Source organism: Melanerpes formicivorus, unplaced genomic scaffold (assembly GCF_026170545.1).
Source record: "Melanerpes formicivorus ecotype bairdi unplaced genomic scaffold, bMelFor1.0.p_v2 SCAF_2, whole genome shotgun sequence".
In the NCBI taxonomy this organism is placed as follows: Eukaryota; Metazoa; Chordata; class Aves; order Piciformes; family Picidae; genus Melanerpes; species Melanerpes formicivorus.
Window position 1 is genome coordinate 19,100,967 of NW_027142354.1, and position 15,932 is coordinate 19,116,898.

General features: G+C 37.8%; 1 protein-coding gene across 1 annotated transcript in view; it reads right to left on the minus strand.

Annotated features, from left to right (window-relative positions):
• Window positions 1-15,932, minus strand: part of ADGB (androglobin) — a 106,093-nt gene that overhangs the window by 59,619 nt on the left and 30,542 nt on the right. Inside the window, exons 10-13 of the mRNA XM_068152396.1 lie at window positions 13,424-13,518; window positions 9,983-10,157; window positions 9,160-9,250; window positions 5,781-5,925 (exon numbers count right to left, since the gene is read on the minus strand). Coding sequence (XP_068008497.1) covers window positions 5,781-5,925; window positions 9,160-9,250; window positions 9,983-10,157; window positions 13,424-13,518 — 506 coding nt within the window. The remainder of the gene's footprint in view (window positions 1-5,780; window positions 5,926-9,159; window positions 9,251-9,982; window positions 10,158-13,423; window positions 13,519-15,932) is intronic.

The window sequence follows — 15,932 nt, forward strand, 5'->3', positions numbered from 1 at the left end:
GAGACTGCAGTGTCTGCACCACAAGTCTAGCACTTCCTGCCAGACTTGCTATTCATGGACAGTACACAGTACTAGTACAGACATGTGGCAGCTTACTATAGAACTACTTTGTTAGTATTAACAGCTGGCAGTAGAAGGCCTGGAGTGATACAGAAAATCCTCAAAAACTGTTTCAACAGAATTTCCAGCAAAGAAGAAGAAAGTACTCTGGAAACTCTGGATGCTTAGGTAATGCTACTTGAGCCAGTTTGAGCTGTGAGAGCAGTTTAACCACAGCTATGCAGAGACCCTTGTGGGCTCATTTACTCAGTTTTTGGAGTGCAAACAGAACATAGTCAAAAGTTGTCTGTATCTCTAATGGCATGGGATGAGTCAATGTACCTCAACTTAACTGTCTCTGAGAATGAGAATTTCCTTGACACTCCCAACTGTCCGTTATGCTATTGCCTCAGCTACAGCAGCTAAGACTCTGGCACAGATGTAGAAATGAAAGGCATTTTTCCTCCTTAATGAACACATGTTGTCTGAAAGGTCAGCTGTGCTGCCACAGTATCTAATAAAGAAAGAAATGAGCAAAGACTTGGATCCAGTTATGAAACATGAAAGGATGCACACAGTTAGATTCAGGGAGAATTTAGTTTCTTATTCTTCCTGCAATCAATGGGCAGTCTGAACACAAACTGCAAGGAAAAGTTGCTAGTAAACTTAATCTAATTTATCAATGATTATGTTTTATAATCATTAGTGCATATTTGTAAAATTTGGTAATTGATAAATTTATATCTTGTTACTTTCAAGGATTTATTTGCATTTTTCAGCCTCCTAGCATTAGCTATGTTGTTATTCTATTCATATCCACTAAATAATTAACCATGTCCCAAAGTGCCACCTTTACATGTTTTTTGAGTGCCTCCAGGGTTAGTGAATCCACCACCTCCCTGGGCAACTATTCTAATGTAGATGAAGGAATAAAGCTTCAAACAGATACATTTCAAGATTAAAAATCCATTTTTAGTCTACCTCCAAAATGTGAAAGATGACCAAAATATTTCTTATGATCCAGTCCTATATTAAATCTACAGCTTTGATATTCACCTAAGTGTTTTGTGTCTGTATTCACTTGATCATATTCTTTCTGCCTTTTCCTGAGTCACTGTTTTTATTAAATTGAATGTCAGTTCTCTTTAGCTGTGATGTTGGAGAAGGTAACAGAGGTGACTTTTGAAAAGAGGCAGTAGTACAAAAGAACAGATGCAAAGTTGTACATAGGTCAAGTCATAGGGACGGCTTAAAAATACTGGATTGCCAGCTCAGCTTCTTTTTTATGCAGTTTATAATGTTGGAGCTGTCCTAGTCTGTATAAGAAAGCAGATATTTCTGGGCCTGTCAAAAAGATTCTCCATACCACAAATGTCTACATTTGTATCACTCTTCGCCAGTCCTTTTAATTCCTGTGCCTTGTACCTCATTCATACTTTTTTCTCTGACAAAAATGAGCAGGAAATTTTTATTTTGGGCAGATTGATGTAATTTTAAAGAAAATGGAATTCTTAATTTTCAAGGGCTAGATAGAAAACAAAACCCCCTATTTTCTTTGCAATACATTGACATTGTTGACTCAATACTAATGTACTTGGTGTATGAAATATGTGATTAAAAAGGACTAGACTGTGAAGAAGAAAAAACTTGTTATGAACTAAGAGTCTGAAATGTTTATGGGGAACATGGGGGGAAAAAAGCACACGACAGTACATGCTGAATACAGAGATTTGGTTGCAACTCAGGTTAAAATGAGAGTTTATGGTCATTGGAAGAGGGGGCAGGCCATTCAGAACAGCAAAGTTATTTTGAAGCTATGCACAGAGAACATTAGAAGGGGCAAAGCCCAGCTGGAACCTAATTCATCTTAATCTGTTAAAGACAACAAGAAATGCTTCTCCCAGTATGTTATCAACAAAAGGAAGACTAAGGAGAATGTCTGTTCCTTGTTTGATGCAGGGAGAAACATAGTGGTCAAGGATAAGGAAAGGCTGAGGTAGAGGTTGGTCTCTTCTCCCACGCAACCAGCACCAGAACAAGAGGACACAGTCTTAAGCTGCACCAGGGGAGGTTGAGGCTGGAGGTTAGGAGGAAGTTTTACACAGAGAGAGTGAATGCCCGTTGGAATGGGCTGCCTGAGGAGGTGGTGGAGTCACCATCACTGGAAGTGTTCGGGAGGAGATTTCATAGGGTGCTTGGTTGCATGGTTTAGTTGATTAGATGGTGTTGGATGATAGGTTGGACACTATGATCTTGAAGGTCTCTTCCAACCTGGTCTGGTCTGGTCTGGTCTATTCTATTCCTTCTTTGCCTCAGTCTTTTGTAGTATGATCAGTTTTTTACTGAATACCCAGCCCCCTGAGCTGAAAGATATGGATGGGGAGCAGAATGAAGCTCCTCATAATTCAAGATGAGATCATTAGTGGCCTGCTGCACCATTTAGACATACACAAGTCTAGGGGGCCAGATGGCCTATATGTGAGAGAACTGACAGAAGTGCTCACCAAGCCGCTTACCAGAAATCCTGGGTCACCACCAGTGTTCCAGCTGACTGGAATTAGTAAACGTGATGCCTGTCTACAAGGCCTGGAAAGAGGATCCAGGGAACTACAGACCTATCAGATAGACTTCAGTGGTGAGAAAGGTCATGGAACAGATCATCCTGAGTGCCATTATGCAGCACATGTAGGGCAAGCACATGATCACACCCAATCAGCATGGGTTCATGAAGGGCAGGTCCTGCTTGAAAAACCTCATCTCCTTCTATGACAATGTGACCCACCTAATCGACAAGGGAAAGGCTGTGGATGTTGTTTATCCAGACTTTACTAAAGCATTTGACACTGCCTCACACAGCATTCTCCTGGCTGATCATAGCTTGGATGTGTGGATACTTTGCTGGGCAAAAAAATGACTGGATGGCTGGGCCCAAAGAGCAGTGGTGAATGGAGTTATATCCACCAGTTGGCGGCCAGTCACTAGTGGTATTCCCCAGGGCTCAGTTTTGGGGCCAAATTTCTTTAATACCTTTAGCAATGATCTGGTTGAGGGGATTGTGTGCACCCTTAATTTGCACTAAAACACTAAACTGGGAGGGCATATTGATCTGATTGAAGGTAGGAAGGCTCTGCAGACGGACCTAGACAGGCAGGACCAATGAGGCAAGGCCAATTGTATGAGATTCAACAAAGCCAAGGGCTGGGTCCTGCACTTGGGTCACAACTCCACACAACGCTACAGACTGGGGGCAGAGCAACTGGAAAGATGCCTGGCGGAGAAAGACCTGGGGATGTTAATTGACAGCCTGCTGAACAATAAGCTAGAAGCCTGCTCAGGTGGCCAAGAAGGCCAACAACATCCTGTTGTTGTGACAAGCAGAACAGGACCCTGTACTCAGCACCAGTGAGGCCACACATTGAAAATTCTGTGTTCCTTCTGAAGAATAGTAAAACCAAGCCTCTTCATTACAGACCTGGGCTCTGTTTTATGGAGTTTTTCCAATTAAAAAAAAAAAAATTCTAAATCACAAAATATATTTTAATAGCAGAGTGATTCAAGAGCAATTTAACTACTAAAAATAGGTATTTTAAAAGATGTTTTTCCTAATGCAAATAAAAAAAAATATTTCAGAAACGTAGAATCAGAGGAAACGGGAAATTCAGGGAGGATAAGTTTGAAAAAGTAATTTCTCTTCTTTGGCATGAGTGCTTTGGGCACATGAGGGATAATGCCATGTCTTTCAATTTTATATTCTTCAAAGAAGGTAAATCCAGCTCCTAAAATTTGATCTTTCATTTATTACCAGTCTCTATTTCCACGAGTAGCCTGTTTCTGTGACAACAGACCTTAGGAAGAGCAAATCAGATATTCGGTGATGCAATCTCATACAGTTAAGAGTGAATTGAAATATTCCAAATTAAACTTGCTTAGGATCTGATACAGCAGATAATTGAATTTAAGTCAGCTTACAAGATAAAACTGCTGCATCCTGAAGATTCACCAAGTCTATACCAAGGTTTTAAAGAAGATATCTACTGAGTAGCAACTGCACATGGAGACAAAGTTATTGACACTCAGTATATACAAGAAAAAAATTATGAATTAGTAGCAACCTGTTAAGTATAGGATATCACAGTTTCTCTGTTTTCTTTTTCAATCATTACATGATTTTTCACAGAATGTTAGGGGCTGGAAGGGACCTTGAAAGATCATCTAGCCCAACTCCCTGACGGAGCAGGATCACCTAGAGCAAATCACACAGGAATGCATCCAGACTGGTTTTGAGTATCTCCAGAGAAGGAGACTCCACACCCCCCTTGGGCAGCCTGTTCCAGCATTCCATCACCCTCACAGTGAAAAATAAATTTCCTCACGTTTACTTGGAACTTCCTGTGTCTCATTATTTTAGTAGAATTATAAACCTATACTGTTTTTTTCAAGTTTTAAATAAAGCTCACCCATAACAAATTACTCAGAGGTATCCACACAATTTTGTTAATGAGAAGTGTTAATGTGTGAAATAAAGAAGATTGTATGAATAAAGAAAATAGTTTTTGACTTGCAGAACAAATGTAATCCTACATACATATTGCAGCTATTAATATGCATAGCATGTTTCAGCTGAGATTCAAATGGAAGGAAAAGTGAAGTTCAAGTACAAGTCAGTTAGCTGCTCATGTCTGAATCAGATTGCCCTCAGACTCACATTCATGTCTTCTCCCAACCACTCCAGTTTTATCAGTGCCCCCGACTCTTGTATTTTCTAACTTGCCCTTGACTCTCCTTGACTGTGTGTCCTCCTGTGACAGACCTGCTTTTCAGAATCATGTATTTCTTACACTTTTGGACTAGGGGAGAAAAATCAGTATTTTCTATGATATACTCTAGTGTCCAGAAGTTCTGTTCAACATAGAAGATTTAAATATTACAAGCAATTTGTTCAAGTTTTATTTAAAAGAAAAGTTTGGAAGCACATGCATGTAGCCTTTTAAAAAACCAAAAACAGAAGCAAGAAAAATAACCACACATCAGTTACAACTACCTAAAGTCATTCTAGTAATCTTGTACTGAACTTGGGCAAGGTTTGTCTTATTTATCTGGGAAACTTCTACCTAATAATTAGTGTTTCCTTACTTAGCTTTGGCAACCTGTGGTCAGTGTGCCACATATAGTGAACTTGTGTGAAAGGATGTCATTCCCTCACGGTGTCTGTCAGGGAGTCTGAGTTTCTAAATTATAGCCGAAGATTCTCTTAGAATCTGAAGTCTTTAAATGAAAAACCAAATGAGGACAGCATTTTGAGGCATGTGCTTGTAAAGTTTAGAATTTTCTAGTAGTCATGTGCCTAGCTAAATCCTTCACTGTAGCTAAAATACACTAATTGTAATATTAATTCACAAAATTGTGAAGATCCCTGACTATCTTCTTAAGATTCTCCCATCAAATCACTTTTTAGCCCAAAATATTTTACAGTGCTAGCAATAAGACTTTTAGAATCTGAGGAATAAATCATTAAAAAAGGTTAAAACCAAGAAGTATTATGAAAGATTTCCCACCTAGTACACAGCAATATGACTATAAAGTGGAAAAGGTAGGGAAGTCAATAGCAGGACAAAAAAAAAAAAAAAGCTTACTGAGAACCTTTAAAATACATATTAAGTGCTTTCTACCTTGTCTTTCACTATCCTTTGCAATATAAAATTAGGTCAAGCTTAAAAAAAAAAAAAATCAAATTAAATTACCTGAGAACAGTCTTCTGCGTTTGAGTCTCTCCCATTATGATTCATATTCACATTACTGTCACTTACATTTTCATCACATTCAATAACAGAAGGGGGACAGGATACAGAATGGAATCCTCTCTTGATGGTAGACTGTGGAAAGTGGCTAAATAATAAAAGAAAACTCAAAACACTTTAATCTATACATTTACTTTCAAATGACAGACAGTCCTCATAATTGCTGCTCTTAACAGAACATTGTCAAAATAATTTGTGCCTTCTTTATTTTGACAGCTTAATAGGACACAAAATCTATATATGGATATATTTTTTATCATTGTTGGCTTGGCACTACACTCACACATCTCTGCTCAAAAAGTCTAAACTGCTGCACTCTTAACACTGAAAAAAAACCAAAATCCAATTGAGTCAAAATAGGATAATGCCAGAACTGAATAAATTTCTATGACCCCTAGACCAGAAAAAACAAGTTAACATGTGTGCATCTTAAATGCAGGTAGGAAAAAAAATAATAAATGTTTTGTGTTAGAAGGGTTTGTGTTTTTTTCCCTCAAAATAGGTCTCCATAGCTACCAGACAGCTAAAACACATCATAACCAAGGAAACCTGTGCAAGGCCTATTCTGCTTGTACCAAGAGTAAGATCTGTTGCTAACTCTACTGGAGCAAGAAGCAGAAATTTGTGGAAATACAAATAACTCTTTGCTTAAGTGAACTACGAGAACAAGATCAAAACAATGTTGTGTGCATGCCAGTTAGACATAATGCATAACTGAGTTATTGCAGCAATAAAGAACAGATAAAAATGTAAGCATATGTTATCTAGTCCCCTTCTTAAGGCTTGAGATAATGAAGTATCAAGATCTTTAGCAGTAATGCTATCATAATTATCTTAGCTTTGAGTGTTTCAGAGTATTATATTAGAAAAAAGCAAGAGATTAAAAAAAGTTTCAATCTCAATGTGTATCTAAGTCCCTTATCTTATTTAGACAGTTATATTAATTCAACAAAATACTAATGCTTGATATATGATTCAACTAACAGGTAGTTACAAAAAAGATAAGAGATTAAATTAACTGATTGCCATGGAAATTGAGTACAATGAACAAACTGTCCTTGACAAAACGGGGCAAGTTGACAATGGAGCAATCTATTAAACATGAAAAAAACAAAAGAAATACCGATATCACAGTATCTTCTTTATTATTGTTTTGATAACCTATCAATTAGATGGTGTCGTATTTCTACTACTATTTGAAAACAAACAATAAACAATTGAATGTCTTTTTAACCAATAAAATGCAACTGTATCAGAAAAACAACGATACATCCAGAATATCTCAAGGTAATTTCTTCTATGGACAAATGATGCTGTTCAACCCAAACAATCAACATCTAATCAGTTTATTATCAACCCATTCAATCATGGTGAAACCCTGGAATGGGTTGTCCAGGAAGGTGGTCGAGGCTCTGTCCCTGAAGGTGTTTAAGACCAGGCTGGACGAGGCTCTGGCCAGCCTGATCTAGTGTGGGGTGTCCCTGCCCATGGCAGGGGGGTTGGAACTAGATGATCCTTGTGGTCCCTTCCAGCCCTGAATGATACTATGATACTATGATCATTAGCTAAGAAGGCCAATGGCATCCTGGCCTGTTTCGGGAACAGTGTGGCCAGCAGGAGCAGGGAGGTCGTTCTGCCTCTGTACTCAGCACTGGTTAGGCCACACCTTGAGTACGGTGTCCAGTTCTGGGCCCCTCAGTTTAGGAAGGATGTTGACTTGCTGGAACGTGTCCAGAGAAGGGCAACAAAGCTGGTGAGGGCTTTGGAGCACAAGCCTTATGAGGAGAGGCTGAGGGAGCTGCGGTTGCTTAGCCTGGAGAGGAGAAGACTCAGAGGAGACCTTATTGATGTCTACAACTACCTGAAGGGAGGTTGTAGCCAGGTGGGGGTTGGTCTCTTCTCCCAGGCAACCAGCAACAGAACAAAAGGACAGAGTATCAAGCTGCACCAGGAGAGGTTTAGGCTGGATGTTAGGAAGAAGTTCTTCATAGAAGGAGTGATTTGCCATTGGAATGGGCTGCCCAGGGAGGTGGTGGAGTTACCATCACTGGAGGTGTTTAGGAAGAGCCTGGATGGTGTGCTTGGTGCCATGGTTTAGTTGATTAGATGGTGTTGGATGATAGGTTGGACTCGATGATATCAAAGGTCTTTACCAACCTGGTTAATTCTATTCTATGATGATAAACATTCCAGTACCTGAAGGGGGTCTAGGGGAAAACTGGATAGAGACTATTTTTAAGTTGACGTCTGACAGAAATGTATTATGCAGTTGATCTTTGGAAAAAAAACTGAGACCCTGATACACTTACTGGTAATCACTTTCTTGTCAATGAGCAAGTATTATACTGAACATTGAATATGCTGATTAAAAGTCATACATGCATGACTTCCTGGAACCTCTTCTCTAAGATGCTTTCCTGTCTTCTAAAAACAACCCCTGTTTTCAGAGGTTTATAGAGCTTCTGAACAGTCTTTAACACAAACCATTTATAAAATGCTGTGTTTTGAGCATGAGCATCAACTTGCTCTCAGGCCTCTTGTAACTACTTATAATGAAGCTAAAATAACCTGTTTTATTAAAAAATATTAATCGTTCCATGCCAACTATGTCATTCCGAAGAAAGTACTGACTGGCCAGTCAACAACTTCCTGGTTACAGACAAGAATTGAAAAAGGCCAGTAGTTTTGAGGAAAAATTTGAAAGACAAAGAACATTCTCATTTCTGGTGAAAGTTATATATAAAGTATTGCATATCTTTGGGCTCACTGAGTGCTCTTGACCACAGTCAGATTCCCTAAGAAGCTGGCATTCATTTAGAGGACTTTTTGCACAGTAGAGTTGGTCCTCCCAGGTGTGTGTGCATTCATCACCCTGGTGGGTTTTCTCACCAACTTCTAAAATAGCTGATTATAGAGAGCAGCACATAGGGCTTAGAGCACCCCATTTTTTATCACCAACAGGAGCTCTGTACTGGATTCTCAAAATAGGTGTGTTTGTAACCCTCAGTGACAGGAAGGTTCATGTAGTTGCATGTATATGCCTCTGTCTGTATGATCAGAAATTCTTGGGATTCTAAGCATTTATTCACATCTTGTAAGCATCCAGTATAGTGGCTTATCTGTTGTGCAGCTGATACTGACTCAAATCATTGATGGCAAATTAATTATGTGACATCAATAACACTCTGATCCAGATGTGCTTTGAAGTATATAAACTAAGCCATTTTTCCCTGTGATACAAGTAAAACAAAAGCCATTGCACTTTCACAGTGAAATGGACTAACAATGCAATGCTAATGCTGAAAATACATTGAATACTTACATATCAGTGGGTATTGTGATAATATTCAATTTGTAATTCAGAAATGGACTAGCAATCTCTACATGTTCTTCAGGTTTCTTTGCCACAAGCTCTGGAAAAAAACCAACTTGTTAAATATATATTCATAAGAAATATTTAATACCAGTATTAATTCTAGAAAATACTTTCTATAGGGGTTCACTGCAAACACAGGAATAGCAGAGAACAACCATGGGTGGCTCTAAGTGACATACCATGAGAAAAGTAAGTACTTAACACACTGATCCCCGGCGTCTAGGGTGCTAAAAGTGTGCTTAACCTCAATGTAAGGTTATCCAAGGTAACTAAGAACAACCATGGCAGCTTATTTTTGTTAATATTCTGTGTCTTGTCCATTACTAACATGTTTGTAATGGTTTTATATTCACACTCTCTCATATCCCACATGTAACTCCATTATGCACTAGAGCCACACCTAGAACAAGTGTACTTCTAACACTGTGAGTTATTGTGGCAGGACTAGGCACATACTTTAAATGTTTGAAAGATGTTCAGATGCTTTCAGATATCTGCATCACAGAGCTTCTGTGTTGCTTGGATAACAATCCCACTTCATTTTCTCCAGTAGAGTGTTTTTTTAGGAATAAATTAGGACACCTCTCAAAGCATTTAAGAAAGAACAGGGCTAAGGAGAACCAATACAAAGCAGTCAGAGGAAAAAAAAAAGTAATCCTTTGGGAAGTTTCATTGAAATTAAGTTAAACAATGTCACATATAGCTCTGAAAACGTTTTGACAATTAAAATGTATTTACAAATTAAATTTAGAATTTTGAGTAGACAAACCTTGGGGTTCAGATGTCACAACAGTTTCCTTTTTCTGACGGAAAACCTTCCAGCGAGGAACTGGTGGTGGTTGTGATGGTGCTGCCAGAGGACAGGATCTAGTTTTAGTGATGAGGACAGGATGGCTATATGTATGGGAAAGCCCATATAGCCTCATTTTTTCTGAAGAATCAGCCTATAAAGCATGGAAAGAAAATATGACTGGGGTCAGATCTCTTTTCTTGTGATATCTCTCTCACAAAAAAAAGAACATAATGCAGACAAAAGCATCTTATGGATTGAATAACATCACAGACAGTCGATCACCTGATAAGGCCATCCAAAACCATTGTAATTAGAATTTGATATTCAATAGAAAAAAAAAGTATAATGGAATACTTAGAAGTGTTGATATAGTTAACTTTTCATAATAGATTCCTTGCTTCTTTCAAGTTTTTATATAACCATTATTTTAGGTGCTACAGAAAACAGAAGTGAAGCAGAATGAAGATGTAAGAGAACAGTGACAACATTTTGTTCTACACCAACATATTTAAAAATACTTCTAAGTAAAAATGTCCTTCATGCTGAAATTACAAAGTGGCAGAATTTCAAAAGCAACTGCCTTTTTTTTTTAGTTAACTTGCGAAATCTCTAGTTTGAACCAATATATCATTAAAGTTAACCTTTTATACACTGGTTAATTTAGAAAACACATTAAAGGCATTGTGGTTGACCTGTATATAAAAGCCCTTAACAACAGACTTAAGAGTAATTTTAGATGTGGACATTGAGTGGTGCTCTTTCCACTAAAATAATAGTCCAGAACTTAATATTTTTCAGTACTGAAAATTCTGTTACAAGATTGTACATCCATGTAAAAAATATACCTTATTTTGCTTGCTAAATAATCCATAGTTTATATCTATAACATGCTTTTCAGCAAGTCTCTGACTGCTCCTGCTCATTGTCAAATGTTCTTGAAATTCTGTAATCACTAACTCTTCAGAAAAGAGTGTAGTTGTGATTGTCAGTTATTTTGAATTGAATGCATCAAATTAAACTCTGTCAGGTAGAGAAACCTCATCTGATCTCCGAGTTTAAGAAAGGAGTGGTGACTGGGTACACACATATTCAAGCAACTTAAAACTGCACATTAAAGTGTACAAGCTTAGCAAGGATTTTGAAGAAGATCAGTTAGGTGCAAAAACAGGAGAACTCGTCAGCTGCTGAGTAGGAGACACTCCAATGACTCAATTATTGATTTTTTTCATTCTATTTCAGCAAGCCTAAGACAACTAAATTCAAAGCATATCAGTCCAAGGACATACATACTAGAAAGCAAAGCTAAAAGGGATACTGCTAAAAGGAAATTCTGGAACCACTGCAGTCCATGGCAAAATTTCCTACAAATGGAAGGAACAAATCATACCAGTGAATTCAGTCTTCCAAACTTTCATTATTTCTATCAGTGCAGTACATCTCAGCCCTTGAAGCTTGAAAATGGGCTTTGTTAACCCACAACAAAATCCATTGCGCTAGTATATTTAATTTCTGTGTACTTCCATTTTTCTACCAGTCATTACTAAAATATTGTCTTAGGCATATAGATTCATCCACCTCATCCTGTTTGGTCTGCCATCCCTCCTCTGCAGTAGTTTCTGCTGTATAACAGATTGAAACCAAGAATCAAGGCATTAGGTAACAGCAAAGATATAACCCTATGTCACCCCTTCCAGTTTGCTTTTTTGAGTAGTGTGCTGGTTTGAGCTTTAAATGGAGTTTAAAAGCCCAAATTGTAACAGATTGCAATTCCTTCCTCCCTACCTCTCCTGGTAAGGTAAAACAAAAATCAGGTAGGGGAAAGGAGAGAGAAAATTCACAAAAGAAATGGTCTGAAATCAATTTGGAAGTAAAAGAGGTAATTTTTTACTAAAAAAAAAAATAAATATATATATATATAGCACAGTAATAGGGAGGGTTTACAAAGGTAAGGGATAAGGATAAATAGGAAAACACACAAACCAAGCCTGGATGGCCTTGTACTCCCTGGTTGCAAATGGGATTCAGTTCTTTAAAAAGCATGGACGCAGCTTGGAAAGTAGGTCCCCACCACATGGTCAGTGCAGGAAGCAGAAGCAGCAGCAGCAGATGACCTCTCAAGCAGGCAAAGAGATGGCAGTAAAAGATGTCTACCCTTTTCATAGGCTTGCTAGATAGGCAGGGGAACTAGGAATAGGACCACCTTTGACCCAGGGGACCCCTCCTCCTGGCAGGGGAAAACCCAAGTCTCCCTCTGCCCACCTGGATCAAGTTTCTTTTCTCCACCAGGGGGCTAGGTTCTTTCAGCCCCCACCAAGGATGGGTGTAACCTAGCTCAAGTAGTATTGCTTATTATTAGCAAATAAACAGTATTGTGGGAGACTTGAAAGTAAATTAATAATATTTCAGAGAATAAGATAGTCTTCAAAACAATATAAAATACACAGCACAATTATGAAAAAGAAAGTAGTACAAGAATCAAGAGCAGTAAAAGCTTAACACCTGCAAGTAATTTTTGGAAAGTTCTTACAGTCTAATAATTATGTACAAAAAATTAAATATAATTAATAATCAACTCAAGAAAGCCTGCTCTAGCATCATAAATGGCTTTAGGTAGAGTACGAGTGGCTAAGTGGAAATTGTTTTTACCCCAGCTGCATGAAGTCTCTTCTCCCAGGCAATCAGCACCAGAACAAGAGGACACAGTCTCAAGCTGTGCCAGGGCAAGTTTAGGCTCAAGGTGAGGAGAAAGTTCTTCACAGAGAGAGTTGTTAGCTGTTGGAATGTGCTGCCCAGGAAGGTGGTGGAGTCAACATCCCTGGAGGTGTTCAAGAGGGGATTGGACATGGCACTTGGTGCCATGGCTTAGTAGTCATGAGGTCTTGGGTGACAGGCTGGACTTGATGATCTTTGAGGTCTTTTCCAACCTTATTGATTCTATGATTCTATGAAGTGGTACATATTCTCCAGCTGCTTTCACCATTAATGGTAAAAATAGTTGTAAACATGCTGTTTCTTATAGAACAACAAAACAGAAATTGTATATCACAGAAGTAATTAACTGTAGTCTTAAAAAAGTACCAAAATTAATGTTTTTCAAGTAGCCCTACAAATAATTAGTCTTTCCCTTCAGAAGCATTTCATCATGATGCATTTTTGAGTCCACATCTAGTCTCCCAGGAGACTTCATCTCCTAGGATCCAGAGGAAAGTGAAGTAAAGTTGAAAAAGTGAGCAGGCTGTGGCAGGAAAATGGATGCTCAGAGTGCAGAAGTACTGAAATGTAGATTTAATTAATAGGCATTACCTGCTAACTGCTTCACTGCAGTAATTTTATTATTTTTGTTACAACATAGTTGCTATAAAATGAAACACTTGGAAAATAAGTAATCTTTTCTTGTCCTGAAACATGGAATCTTACCATTTGCCCTAATGTAAAAACATCCTCTTCAAACAAATGTAGCGGTATACAGCCAGCATAGATGACCATTTCTGGATGGGTTGACAGAGATGATTCTACAGAGAAAACATTGACGTGCTTTAGAAACAGGTAAACAGTAAGTAATTTTTTTCCCTGGTTGATTCTTTCTCTACCTTAGTTTTTCTTCGTCTGGTTGTTATTTTGTTCAAAACAAGTGCTCATTGTAAAGGTCTCAGCAGAGAAGCCATGGATAGAAAAAACCCACATTGTTCTAATCCTTACCCATTTAGACCATCACCAGCTTATGCATTTTTCACTTTTTTGACAAAAAATATTAATGTAAAATACAACAGGTCAAAGAGAGCTCTTGCCATTGTTCTTTTCTCCTCAAATAAAAGAAAAAAATTAGATGCTGCCATGAGGAACACAATGCATGTGAGTAGACAAATTGAAAACATAATGATCAGTCAGTACTATCTAAAGGCTTCTCATCAGTGAAAGCAAAATTTGATCTTGCCTACGAGAGGATCAAAAGCCACAGTCCCAGCCACTCCTGCCAATGGATATGAAGACTGAGATAAGCACTTTGAAAAATGGGACTGCTTGTAAACCAATGTTACTGCTCTTTTCTGTCAATCAGATGGAAACATGCAGTTAATGATGGCTGCTTCAGAAAGTGTAAGGGTGTGACCCCATAGTTCTTATCCCCATGCCTTAAAAATAATTTTTTTCCCCTGTAATTCTGCCATAGACAAGACAAAGCAGGGGCTCATTCACGTTGTTGCTCCTAAAAATCTGTTGCACTAGGCAACCACTCAATCATATCTGTATCTGTGAAAGAAGCTGTTGTTAATTCCTGAATTATGAAAAGAAACCAAGGCTGTCTGGCTGACAGCCAGGTCACTTATGCTGAAGGGAAATTAAAACTTCTAAAAACTACAATACAAAAACCATAAGCCAATTGTTTAACCTAAAAGTCAGTTCACAAAGAAGGATCTCTCTTTTTCCTCAGTCATCTAAGAAAGCATGTGAAGACAGGATTTCAGTACACAAATTGTAACACCTGTTCTTCATTAGAATGTTTTATTCTTGTTCCCTTCAGTTCCATCTCAAATACAGGGTAATTGCTTCCTATGTTTAGTAAGTATTCAACTAGAAGAGGTCCCAAGATCAGTTATTTTCTGTGAAATAGAATAAAATAATGCTGCCAACATATAAAGAGAAAAGTAAAAGGGAAAAGAAAGTGGGAAGATAGAGAAGTGTATGGAAAATACCATTTATCAGATTTTAAATCCATCTATTTAGAAGATACTCAACTTTTTATCTTAAAGCAATAAGAAGTGCCTACTTCTGAAATATTCGTACAGAAATTCAATTACTCTATTGAATAGAAGCATATAGTAAGCCTGAGTTACTTCACAGTGGATTCTTCATGTTTCTCACTGCATGCTTGCGATTCTCACGCTAAGCACAGATCTTGTATTAGCATTGCGTTTCAACTTCTCAAAACCAAGGCTATTTTCCAGGTTCGATCCCAGTCCCTACTGACATATCTGAAGTCCCAAACACATCAGTAGTAGCTACAATGCCCTCCACATTACAGAACAGTGTGTGCCACAAGGCACACCAATACCATTGCTTGTGAGAAGTATTTCTCAAATAAAAGTGTTTAATCAAACACCAGGCCGAATGTAAGGCTGTCATAGCCAGCCCAATGTGTTGTGAAATAAAATGTCTGCAGGGCAGACAAACAGCAATGAACAGACTATTAAATCATGCAAATGATTAACCACTCACACCATATTCACATCAATACCACCATTACAACACCAGAAAGACTACATATATTGTGCCAGTACCTTTAAAGAATATTATTTGATCCTTTTCTACTGAAAAACAAATGAGGAGGATGTATATAAATTATTTGTATATAAATCAAGTGTACTGTTGATTAGCATGAATTCAGCATCTGAGGAAACTTCTTGAAACAAATATCCTTGATAAAATTGTCTTAATAGATGATGACTATAACAATACAAAACACCCCACTATATTCAGCACAGCCTATTATTTACATCCATCACTTTGGATTTAAAGATTCTGCTGTGACTTGTTAAAAACTTGGATCTTTGTAGCTGCTTGTGTTTCACATTTAATGTAAATTTATTTATAAAGGGTAACAACTACACAGCCTGAATAAATGTTTCCATCCCTGGAAGAAGGGAAAGTATAATTTGAACTGATTCATATAATATATAGTTGCCTAGCCACTTGAAAAGAAAAGCCCAGAAGGAAAATTGTTGGTTTTAATAGTTAACTGTTTATATTTTTAAAGAAAAAAACGTAAGTTTTAAAGACTCAAACAATTTTCTCACTATATCTTAGTATTCCACCTACATATTTATCAAACACTTTAGTTGGCTTTCAATATTCTTCATATCAGGTGTACAGGTCATATGTTAACTTCTGTTGTTGTGTTAGTCATGGATTAGCTTTACCTACTGAAGGA